General features: G+C 41.5%; 1 protein-coding gene across 1 annotated transcript in view; it reads right to left on the bottom strand.

Moving 5' to 3' along the window:
- dnah9 (dynein, axonemal, heavy chain 9) overlaps positions 1-13,121 on the bottom strand; it is a 241,431-nt gene that overhangs the window by 55,268 nt on the left and 173,042 nt on the right. The window contains exons 61-62 of the mRNA XM_052102818.1: positions 6,883-7,031; positions 5,907-6,034 (exon numbers count right to left, since the gene is read on the bottom strand). Of these exons, the coding sequence (XP_051958778.1) occupies positions 5,907-6,034; positions 6,883-7,031 (277 nt within the window). The remainder of the gene's footprint in view (positions 1-5,906; positions 6,035-6,882; positions 7,032-13,121) is intronic.

Below are 13,121 nucleotides of genomic sequence, written 5' to 3'. Positions count from 1 at the left end.
TTATAGCCTGGCCGCAGGTGCATCTAATGATTACATCAGCCGAGGCTATAAATTCCGGTCAATGTTCATTGACGTGTTTCACACATTATTCAGCTCGGTTCACAGCTAGAGTTGTTCCCCGTAGCGCTTAGCAAAAGGGCAGCATCACGTTCCGCTTTTTTCAGGGAACAAGGGTTACACATGTAACCCGAGACGTTTTCATTAGTGTTGACCCAGATCACAAATCACTGGTGTTGGATGCTATGGCGACAAAAGGTCACGGGAAGTCCTAAAGAGACTCTTCCGGGGCAACTAACTGCACAAGCGCAACCTGCTGACACCATATTGTCAACACAGTACAGCTAAGATAATAGATTAACACAGCACCACAAAACTAACCAGTTAACAAACTTTAATTGAAACCCCTAAATACACTACATCACCACATACTGGAATAAAGATTTAAGCTACAGAAATGGCCACTGAATGAATAAGTGTACTAATCTTTTTGGTGAATAGATTCAAAATACTTGAGTAACTGGGATGAATTAAAAATCCTTGCCACTATTTGGACATTGTGGAAAGATACAAATAGTGATGCCTATCAGTGCTCTTCAAATCAAATTTAAAGACCGGAACTAACTTTTGTATGAAGTTATTTACCTGATGGAATTTAATTAACCATACAATTCCCATGTAGTCTTCACAGACTTTTTGTTTTCACTTGAATCCACTTTACTTCTAGATCTGGCACTGAAGTTGGATTACGTGGCCATATAATGGGTGGCAGTGGTTTTTTAAAGGCTGAATGCAGCATATTCCTTCCAGAAAATACATTACAAGTTAAACACTATCCTGGCAGCCACTTTTCAAGTAATAGTCATCCCTGAGCTAATTCACCTTGCTCTCTTCATCTCTACTCATTGTGTATCTAAAAGAGTAAATTTTTAAAGGGAGAGGGGGGTCTGGGCGGTTTAGGCCACTTGATTCCCAGGATTTTCTGCTCTAGTCTTGGCAATTGATTGCCTCTCTACAGTTAGTGGATTTCTGCATTTCTGCTGGCCCAGGGCTCTTGTGTGCTGCAATATAATTAACCTTCACTGGAGGGGAACTTTCCATTGACCCACCGATCTCCCAGGCAAAGCTTGAATTTATAAAAGGGCTGAAAGAGACAGGCCATGGGTCGTGCTAAGGCAGGACTGCCTGGGTGGGATGAGACAGCCAGATGAAGCTTACGGATAGTAAGGAATAGAAGCCCTGGCGAAGAAAATTATCCCATCGATTGAGATTCTCATGAAAATGCAAAGTTCATTTTTACATTTTTTATGTTTTAGACTTTTAAAGGAATAGTTTACCCAAAAATGAAAATTCCCTCATCATTTACTCACCCTTATGCTATCCCACATGTGTATTACTTTCTTTCTTCTGCTGAACACAAATAAAGATTTTCAGAACAATATTTCAGCTATGTAGATCCATACAATGCAAGTGAATGGTAACTGGAAAATGGAAAACTATGAAGCTCAAAAATGCACATAAAGAAAGCATAAAAGTAATCCATATGACTCCAGTGGTTAAATTAATGTCTTCAGAAGTTATATGATAGGTGTGGGTGAGAAACAGATCAGTATTTAAGTGCATTTTTACCATAAATTATCTTCCATGTCCAGTAGGTGGCGATATCACCAAAAACAAAAGAGTGAAAGTGAAATTTGAGATTGATAGTAAAAATTACTTACATTTTTATATGTTTCTCACCCACACCTATCATATTCTGAAGATATAGATTTAACCACTGGAGTCATATGGATTACTTTTATGCTGACTTTATGTCCTTTTTACAGCTTCAACAGTTTGGTAACATTCACTTGCATTGTGAGGACCTAGAGCTCGGATATTCTTCTAAAAATCTTTATGTTCAGCAGAAGAAAGAAATTCATATACATCTGGGATGGCATGAGGGTGAGTACATGATTAAATTTTTTGACATTTGACATATTTTGATTATCTATCCCTTTAATCAAATGTATTTACATTTTAGTAATATTTTGCCATATTCATTCATTGTAGTCTATTTACTGGATTATACTGACTAAAATTGCATGATAATGAACAAAATAACGAAAATCTTATATTATAGAAATGTATAAAAATGTATTTAAACATGTATTAAACATATAAAAGATTCATCAACATACAGCACATGAGCTCCTGAAACAATACCATACAAGGGTGTAGATTTGGTTTGCACATTGGGGGGAAGGGGGTTACAGTGTGAGGAAGTTTCCATTGATTATTGTGTAAATATTGAGGGGGTTTTACTTGCTTGTTTTGATTATTGGGTGGGTTACCCCCCTCCCCATCCCCCCTTGAATCTACGTCCCTGATACCATATAATGAAATCACTGTATTGTGAATTCTTCATGCTTTAGAGACTGATTAGGATATTGTATTTTGTGCAGTATGTTGTTATGGCAAACACTTCTAAAAATATTGTTTGTCTGTTATTAACATACAGTATTGCTGTGTCATTGTGTTCTCATCATATTTTTGTTAACAGAATGCAAATTTGTTTAAAAAAATAATTTAATTGGTGTCATGATGTGTCTTTGTTATAGTTGATGAAATCAAAAACCCTTTGTTAACACTTTAACTACCTCTGCTGACATGATTATAACTGTGAAGAAAGTAGTTAAATTAGCACTTATCTCTGTGTTTCTGGTCTCCATAGCATAAAGCACACTTCAGTTCAGTTGGTGGATTTAGAGTGAGGATGTTCACATTGTGCTCACTGCTGCCACTTCTTTCAATTAATAAGTCATTGTGGTTTTGTACGGGTGCCTCTTTTGAAAGTAAAATGCATTCCTGTCGTGTTGAGATCAGTTTCAATGATACAGCATGTTTATATGGATCAATTTTATTTGTGGTTAGATGTCTACAAAATCCATCAAAGCCTGGTTTGTAGCACTAGAAACATTTGATTTCAAACCCTCCTGACATATCCAGCATTTTCTTGACATATTGATCACTTTATTTTTAATCAAACTACATCTATATGGCCAATTTGTTCATTTCGACAGCTGTTGGAAGACATCCAAACTAAAATGTGTAATGAGCAGCTGTGGCCGGAGCACACACTGCCTTGAGAGTGACATGTGGATGAAATGGAACCTGTCTAATGGACTCATTAGTGGAGTGCGGCTCTTTCCTTGTGGTGGGCCAGTGGACTGGTTGGGTGTGGGGGCATTTTTCTTCCCCTCTCTCCCAGCAAAGCATAGCAGGTCATTAATCACCAGTGAGGAAGACTCTATTCAGATATTTTTCTTTGCCAGCTAAGTGCTTAATGGACAAGCAACATTATTTATCTTAACCACACTGAAGTCATAGTAAACTGGTTATACACATATAGTAATGAGAACCTGAGGAACTATTGCTCAATTTAAACAAACAGGATGTCTAATATGGAACTTTCCCACAAGTTTTCACCTCAAAAAAGGTGGCAGTAAAAATCACTCAAAACTCTGCATAAAACTGTTGGTGTTACCGCTAACATCATAGGCCGAGAGGTTATATAAATTCCATGCCATGTAAACAAAAGTAAAACAAAAGCAGCTTGCACAAAACTACGCTATATTGCTCCCATTCTAATTACTGCCTGATCTCAATTAAATAAAATTATAATTACGTGACTATGGCAACATTTATGCAAAATAATATTATGTTTTAAATGGTTTCTTACTCATATTGCAGCAGTTCCAAGGTGAAGTGTGTTAAAAGTTTGTGCTCAGATGAAGGTTAATGCCCTCAACAAAACGAACCCTTCTACCCTATACCTTTAACCTAAACCTAACCAATAGTGTCATAAAAAATAAATGTGAGATGAAAAACGCAATTACTGAAGCAACCACATAATTTTGTGGTGCTTCTATGACACTTTCATCTAATGTGTTGACTCACACACTCTGCGGAACTCATGCCTCATTACTTTGCGTCACAAGTGCAGTGCTCTATCAGTTGAGCTACCACACAATTTTATTGCAACTGAACAAGACATGCGCATACTAAAAGTGTTAAAATGTCATAATATATCATTGCGTGAAGAACATGGCAAAAATAAAGCATTAATGAACTGATAATCTGCTGTTTTACTCATGATTTGTGTGAAGTGTAGTACAAGTAATTGTTGTTGTAGCACCTTTAGCATTCATTTTACCAGGAAACTGCCATGATACGTACAACAAGCAATGTTGAAAAAATTTAGGTATGGTAACGTGATTGTATAATCAAGAAAAGTCATATACAAGGGGGAAATGCCTGATGTGGAGTGTGTTCAGTTGATGGAGATCCTTTTCCTATGAATGCTGCATTGCGCAGTAGCTGCATAAAGCATCTTCATTGCCGCCTGTTGTCTAAAATAAATTATTTTATTTACAAAAAACATTTAGATTTGTATTGCTGTGGATTTCATTCGTTCTAACTTTCTAAATCGTGATTGCATAGGGAGTATTTACACTTGGTGTCTTCATGCGCATTTGCCGATCGAATGGTTAGATATCCGAACATGAAAAGACCTAGTGTATGCCCTCATAGACAGATATGGACAGACGTGGTTTGAGACGCATTCCATTCGAAACTCGGTCAAGTGTAAATGCAACCGGCTCTTCAAGTCATATATGCAAATTTTACTCCACCCAAACAGCGCTATGGCAGCATCAAGAACATGTGAAACTTAAGAGCTGAAACCGAGTATTTGCATATGGCTTGTGTCCAGCATTAAATAATAACACATTTGGAAATTGATGTAGAGACAGAGGAGAGACAAAGCTTTTTTCTTAATTTACTTGATGCAGATCGCTGGCAAAACTGAAACTAAACACTGGCAATGTGCGCAGCTGACGAGCATGACACGCCTTACCTACGTGAAGCCACGAGGGGAAAAATAAACAGCGTACACACACGCGCGCGGGCACTGGGTAAAGTCATTTAAATAACAAATAGCAAAGGACAATGCATCTGTTTGCACTTCTTCAGTTAATTCATGAGGGACGTTATTAATCTTACAGTTCATACAAAATCTTTGTTTAAACATCAGCCCCAAACGCTTACTTAGTTTACTAATTTTAAACCATAACTTTACCTACATATTACTAACTAGTACTGTCATTATATTTATGTTGTTTAGACAAGGGGTAACTGGTTTCCCTCAAGGTTATATTTCTCCATTAACCAACATCTTATGGAGTTTTGTGTTCCTTGCCAAAGTCAGCCTTTATCTTGCGTAATGGGGGGTCTAAACACAAATATAATTTGCTTATTTATTTAATTATTTATTAAGGCACAATGTACAATAATGTTTTTATTAAACCGCACTATTGTGACTCTAAGGCATTACAGATATTACAGCTTATTTTCCTGTTAAAGCATAATTTCCTGTAATGCAGCTTTGAAATTATGTGTTGTGAAAAGTGCTATACAAATAAAAATGTCTTGACATCAAATAATAAATACAATTTTAAAATCACATTTACATTTTCTGCCTGGCATTAGCATAATCATGGTAGTAAACAGGGTTTTATTTGCATATAGCCCTGGAATTGAAGATCAGATTTATATCTGTTTGGCGGAGACACATTGATGTGGCCAAGTGAAAATGGAACTTGCTTATTGAATCGGATAGCAATCTGAACAAATAATACAAAGTGACCTAGTGTAAATACCCCCATAAATTTGAATCAAGCTATTTTGGATGCTAAAATAGCTTCACATCATGACTTATAAGATAACCAATTACTTTGTCATTCATTTCTGAAGTCTTTGGAGTTTTCCCTCATGTCGAGGTAAAAGAGAGGTGTGATTTTAGGTAGTTTTATGATTTGGGTTTAGCACATGCTGTGTGATAATGGACGTGGTGGATTACTGTATTTTACCTGTAAAATGACCCAATGTCCTTCTTTCGCAGCCAAATCCAGAGTTGTTTCTGCTACCACTTCCTGGCCCTGGCCCAGAGAAACATTGTGGAAATTTTTGTCGTCAAATGTGTATCCCAGTTTCCGTCCTGCAGGATATATTATTTTAAGAAAAAAAACAACAACATTAAATATCTGAAGTTGGCTGAAGTGTTTTTTTTTATGTGTGGTCACTCCCACAGAGGAGATTTTGATCTCAGTCCAGCCCTCAGTAATTGGTGAGAGTTTGATTTGATTAGTCACTCTCACAGGCATGTTTAATCTCTCTCCCACAGATGACTTATAGAATCTGATCCTTCAAATTCAATGATGCATGGGGAGCCAGAGACTCTCAATAAACTGAAAGTCATCCACTGGACATGCACTTTCCTCTGTAGTTTGGTACCCTGAAGATAAATAAAATTTGGAAACACGTACCTATTTTTTTTACCTTGGTAATATAAATTCCAAACCCCAAATTTAGTAATCACATTAATTTATTCACAATCATAGATTAAGTAACCCCACTCCATTCTCGTGTCTAGCCCACCCTGAGTATCCTATGGCCCATCTTACATCTTTGAGCTGGAGATGGGCCTGAGAAAAGTAGGAATATTTATCATCGCCTAGACACCCAAAGTCATGAAAGGGTTTAAACACAATTAGTACAATTTATTTGGATGCACCGACAAACTATCCAAAACACTAAAAAGTTCAGTATCAACATCAAATTGACAATATCTACTTGCTTGCAGTGCAGTTATCCTCTTATCTCTAGGGTTAATTTTGAAAAAAACTAAATTACATTCACAAAATGGCAAAATGACACCTCACTTAAAAATCACAGGCTATTACAATAGCTATTTTGGTGAAATCATGTAAATTAACTTCTTGCAAGATAACACCCCTACTTCCAGGAAATGTCCTACAAAAACTCTAATAGTAACTTGTAACTTACCATGTTTTTCCACATCCTTTAGGGGATCTACACCGGGAGACAGGATGAAGAACATGGGTGTGGCGGCTCCAGATTCTTCAAAAGAGACGGCAAAGTCCACTGAGCGTCCCATTACATATTTATTACCCAGCTTTTCCTCCACAAAATCTCTAACAAAGGAAACAGAGGTCTCCTCGTTAGCCTTTCATTTGGATTTTAACAAACTGGAGAACTCATTATTATGACCCACACTGTAATTAATGATGTACTATTATGTAAATATGTCTAAACGATGTTATAGAGCACTGACCGAAGAATGTATCTACTGAGGGCATGTATGAAAATGGATTGTTAAAGCTACTGGCCTATGCTGTCTTATTATATTGACATTGCCTAAAAGTCATGCTTTATAGAGTCTACACAAGAAAATTATCTCAACTTCAAACTAATGGTTGAACAGTATGGGTTTTTCCAATGGTCGAGCACATTTTGCATTGACAGGGCCAGGGCTCGACAATAAGGATGGCCTGATCACCCAGGGCAAAACTTAAGAGAATAGTTACATGCCCAAACAGACCAGCACTTCATTTATACGTCAATTCAGTTAGCGTGCATGTCCATGTCATGTGACTTTAAAAATGTCACGTGTCCTGTACGGAGTTAAATTACAGTTGTATTAGTATATTGCAGTTTTTCTCGATCGCTAACACACAATAACCAACGCTATTGGCCCAGTTGCCTCAAAACAATACTTCAATTCTTTAAATAAAAATGTCTCTAAACTACAGACACAATTCACCTGTTTTGACTCATGTTGGGTATATGTGTAAAATACCCAAATTTTGCTCAGGTTTAACCATGCTCTCATTCAGAAAGCAAAACCACTCAAAATAATTAATTCTGTTAATTCAATAATTAATGCATCAATGCATGAACTCAGTTAACACAAATTTCTACATGTGTAAACACTACAGTATATATTCAAAATTCTGAATATCAGCATAAATTAAAATGGCCAAAGGTTACATGTGCTGTGGAAAATCGTTTCTAACAATGCTTGAAGAAAGGACAATGGGGTAGAGGAAGATGAAGGGGCAGAACAGTTGTCCTGATGATATCTGATCTACAGTATTCTGGTTTACAGGGCAACATGTCCAGCTAAATTTGAGTCACATTATAGTTGAATCTATTATTCAAACCTTCAGACAATAAAACAGATAGCTACAGTAACTGTAAATAAAGGGCCCTATTTTAACAGCGCTAGCGCTATGCTATAGGTCATACTCATAAAGTAAATATGCACGGCCATGAAGTTTTGCTATTTTCATGCAAGTATGCGCTAAGTCTAGGTGCAAGTGGGTTTTTCAAAATATCATGCACAAATCACTAATGGAATGGGGCAAGTTAAATTTAATTCTGAGAATCTTCTCCAGCACTGTCTGCCAATGTCAGGCATATTTCTATAACAGTGACATACTCATTTTATACGCATTGGAAAATTTGGTTCTCGTCAGGATTTGGATTTATGCTCAGTTAAATTATACATTAGTATAATATATAATTTTCAACTACTGACACACAAATCATGGCTAGTATTAAAAGTGATTGCATTGGACCACACTTCACTTATACCGGTCGATTTTTTTAATTTGTATTAATTTATTAAACAAGGAAAAAAATAAACCAAAAATGTATCTTAATTCAAATTACACTTCAAACTAAATAAAAATGTAATCAAAATAACAAAATAGTAAAAAAAAATAAAAAAAATACCAAATACAAACATTTTACTGTCTCAAACTTCTTCCACCGGCTCCTTTTGTAGTGGCTTAAAATCACTCTACGACAACAGGTGGAATATATATATTAGATCAAAATACAATTGTAAAAATAAACATAATTATAATAATACCTGAAAAATAAACCATGACCTAAAGATAGTTTAACTGTTACGGCATCCTGCCCTGGTGATTCCATGCACTCTTAGTCCCGTGCTCTCTCTCCTGAGTACTAAGTGTCTCATACTTCAGCTCAGTATGAATCGTCATGCTTTGATTGCATCCCAGCTGTTCAGTATTAACTCTCGTCCCTAGACTATATCTGCCTCATTAACTCGGCGTCCTGTGCGAAGTATTGTTTCACCCCGTGTTTCATGTCTGAGCATTCTCTAGTTATCCTGTTTTACCAATCCCTGCCTGTTACTAACCATTCCGCCTGTCTGCAGCCTGCCTAGCGACCTGTGCCTGTTACTGGACACTGATTCTCGCCACCCGTCCTGAATTAAGCCTGTCTCACGCCTTCCTGCCGTCTGCTGCCCATCTCGAATCAAGCCTGACCTTGCCCCTGAGTTTGAGCATCGCCCTGGGCTCCAGACTGGACCTTTCCCGATTATCTGCCTTGTGTTTACCTTTTCTGAGATGCTTTATGTTTGCTTGAAGTCTGCCAATTAAATTGTTGCAAATGGATCTGCCCGACATGTCTGATTCTTCACAGAATACTTCGCCAAACGAGGATCCAGCGACAATAACTGTTCTGTTGGCCGCTATCACCACCCAAGCCTCTCAGCTGGCCGCCCATCACCACCAGTTGTCCCGTTTGACCACGCTCATGGAAGAATTGATTTCAGTGGTACGAGCCCTGCAGAAGTCTACCGCGGAACCCGCGGCCGCTGCAACGCCCACCGAGCCGGCTCTCTCACCAGACCACGCTCATGCTGCGAGCCCTAACCCACACCTCGCGCATCCTGAGAGATACGAGGGTGACCCAGGTAAATGCAGGGGCTTTATTTTACAATGTTCTCTGTATCTCACCCAGTAGACCTCCCTACATGCCACAGATGCAAGCAAAATCGCCTTTGTATGTTCATTACTCACCGGACGCGCGTTGGAGTGGATCACCGCGGTCTGGAGATTAGATGGGTCCGCTTTCTCTTCTTACGGAGAATTTCTGGAACGTTTCCAAGCTGTCTTTGAACACGCCAAGGAGGGGAAAGGAGCCAAGGATCTTCTCTTGGAATTCTCACAGGGGAGATCGCCCGCCTCGGAGTACGCGCTCAAATTCCGAACTCTAGCAGCCCAAACCAACTGGACGGAGAACGCTCTCAAGGTGGTTTTCCGGAGGGGCCTCAGACACGAATTACAAGCGGAGCTGGCCTGTCGCGACGAGGGAAAGGATTTAGATCAGTTTGTTCATCTCACCATCCAGCTGGACAACCTGATGCGCTCACGTCGCGCCAGTCTCCGTCCAACGAGCGCTATGCACGTCGTCACTGCACCACGTGCTTCTAATTCTTCTGCTGACACCTACGAGCCCAAGCAAATCAACGCCTCACACATATCCGAGGAGGAGAGGGAGCGCCGCAGGACCCTGAACTTATGCCTGTATTGAGGAGGTTCAGGTCACTTCCGTCTGCACTGTCCTCTACGACCTGCACAGGACAAAACCACGGTGAGTCTGACCCTTGACTGTTTAAATCCTCTTACCTGTATATCAGTGCCTCTTGAGTTCACGGTAAAGGGGCAAACTGTCAATACCGTCGCCTTAGTTGACTCAGGGGCAGCCGGGAATTTTATGTCTGAAGCTTTTGCTCAGGTCCACGGGATAGCTCTCATTCCTTGCACGTCTCCGCTTTCAGTAGAAGCTGTCGACGGACGCCCACTCGGCACAGGACGCATCACACACATGACACAGGAGCTTCACATGTGTACTGGTCTGCTACATCATGAGGAAGTCCAGTTCTATGTTCTCCAAGCTCCTCACACTCCGGTAATCCTGGGCTTACCCTGGCTAAGGAAACACAACCCCCAGTTGGAGTGGACTACTGGGCAGATAGTCAGCTGGGGAGAGAGCTGTTTTTCAAGGTGTCTGTCTGCCTTCAAACCCTTAATGGTCCAAGGTATTACCGAGCCCCGAGACGGCTTTGTGCTATCCCGTCTACCAGCCGTGTACCACGATCTAGTCGAGGTCTTCAGTAAAGTCAAAGCTACCAAGTTACCGCCTCATCGAGAATACGACTGCGCCATTGATCTCTTGCCTAATACCACACCACCCAGAGGCCGCATCTTCCCACTGTCCCAACCTGAGACCGAGGCCATGCAGAAGTACATAGAGGAGGAGCTCGCAAAGGGGTTCATCCGTCATTCTACTTCCCCTCTGTCGGCAGGTTTCTTTTTCGTTAAAAAGAAAGATGGGGGACTGCGACCTTGTATCGACTACAGATCACTAAATTAATGCACCGTTAAGATTCGTTACCCACTGCCGCTGGTACCGGCCGCTCTAGAGCTTCTCCGCATGGCCAAATATTATACCAAGCTGGACCTGCGCTCTGCCTATAACCTGGTTCGAATCCGAGAGGGGGACGAATGGAAGACTGCTTTCTCCACGAGCACTGGGCACTATGAATATCTCGTAATGCCTTTCGGGCTTTCTAACAGTCCTGCTGTCTTTCAATCCTTCGTCAACGATGTCCTCCGTGATCTGCTCCACTGAAGTGTAATCGTCTACATAGACGACATCCTGATCTATTCTGACACCCATGAAGCCCACATCCAGCATGTCCGAGCTGTACTTCAAAGGCTCCTTCAGTTCCAACTCTACGCCAAGATAGAGAAATGTGACTTCCATCAGACTTCCACAACCTTCCTGGGATACGTCATCTGCCCAGAAGGCATGGCCATGGATGAGAATAAGGTGAAAGCAGTCATAGACTGGCACCAACCCTCCACTTTAAAGGGGTTGCAGCACTTCCTGGGCTTCGCTAATTTCTACCGTCGCTTCATCAGAGGATTCAGCTCCGTGGCGGGCCCATTGACAGCCCTGGTTCGGAAGGGCACGAGACGACTTGCTTGGAACGAAGATGCCTCCTGGGCTTTCAAACAACTCAAAGACAGTTTCACTTCTGCTCCCATTTTGCACCAACCTAACCCTGAGCTATCCTTCGTGGTGGAGGTGGACGCTTTGAACACCGGGCTAGGAGCGGTGCTCTCCCAACATCAGGGCGACCCCCCCAAGCTGTATCCCTGCGCTTTCTACTCCAGGAGGTTGAGTTCTGCGGAGAGAAATTATGACGTCGGAGACCGCGAACTGTTAGCTATGAAGTCAGCGTTCGAGGAGTGGCGCCACTGGCTCGAGGGAGCTAATCACCCGTTCTCAGTTTACACAGACCACAAGAACCTGGAGTACCTTCGTACTGTCTCTATTCTTTTCCCGGTTCCACTTCATGGTTACTTACCGTCCCGGTTCAAAGAATACCAAGGCTGACTCTTTGTCTCGACTATTATCTATTATCAGAACCTATTATCTGCCCGGATCTCGTTCTCGGACCGGTTCAGTGGGACATTGAAACTGAATGCACACAGGCCAACGCTGACATCGAGATACCCTCGGACTGCCCTACTGGAAAAATCTTTGTGCCAGAAACACTTCGTGACAAGGTGATAAACCACGTGCATGCCCTTCCCTGTTCCGGGCATCCAGGAATCACTGCCACGACCCAGCTCCTTCAAAACCGGTACTGGTGGCCCACGCTCACTCGAGATACGAGTGAATTTATTTGCCTCTGTAGGGTCTGTAACACCCAAAAATCCTCTCGTCTGCTACCAGCGGGCCTTCTTCAACCTCTGCCTTGGTCTCACATTGCTGTAGACTTTATCATGGATCTGCCTCCCTCAGAGGGTTACACAACCATTCTGACCGTCATTGACCACTTCTCTAAGGCATGCCGGCTCGTTCCACTCACCAGGCTACCCACCGCTCTGCAGACGGCTGAACATCTGTGTAACTATGTATTTCGGTTCTACGGGTTACCAGAGGATATTGTGTCCGACAGAGGACCCCAGTTCACTTCTCGCGTCTGGAATGCCTTCTGTGAGAGACTACAGATCAACGTGAGTCTCACATCTGGGTACCACCCCCAGGCCAACGGACAAGTTGAATGTCTCAACCAGGAGATTTCCTGCTTCCTTCGTTCCTACTGCCATAGTCATCAGAAGGATTGGTACCGTTACCTCATGTGGGCCGAATATGCTCAGAATTCCATTCGTAAGCACTCTACAGGGATGACTCCTTTCCAATGCATCCTCGGATTCCAGCCGCCACTGTTCCCCTGGTCTGGTGAGCCCACCAGCATTCCTGCTGTGGATGATTGGCTCCGGCGAAGTGAGAAGACCTGGAACTTGGCCCATACTCACCTCCAGCATGCTATAAGACGTGGCAAGGAGAGGGCTGACCGGCATCGCAGGCCAGGACCTGCTTACCAACCC

This window comes from Xyrauchen texanus, chromosome 33, assembly GCF_025860055.1.
Source record: "Xyrauchen texanus isolate HMW12.3.18 chromosome 33, RBS_HiC_50CHRs, whole genome shotgun sequence".
NCBI classification, from domain to species: domain Eukaryota; kingdom Metazoa; phylum Chordata; class Actinopteri; order Cypriniformes; family Catostomidae; genus Xyrauchen; species Xyrauchen texanus.
This window is presented reverse-complemented; position numbering and strand designations above follow the sequence as displayed.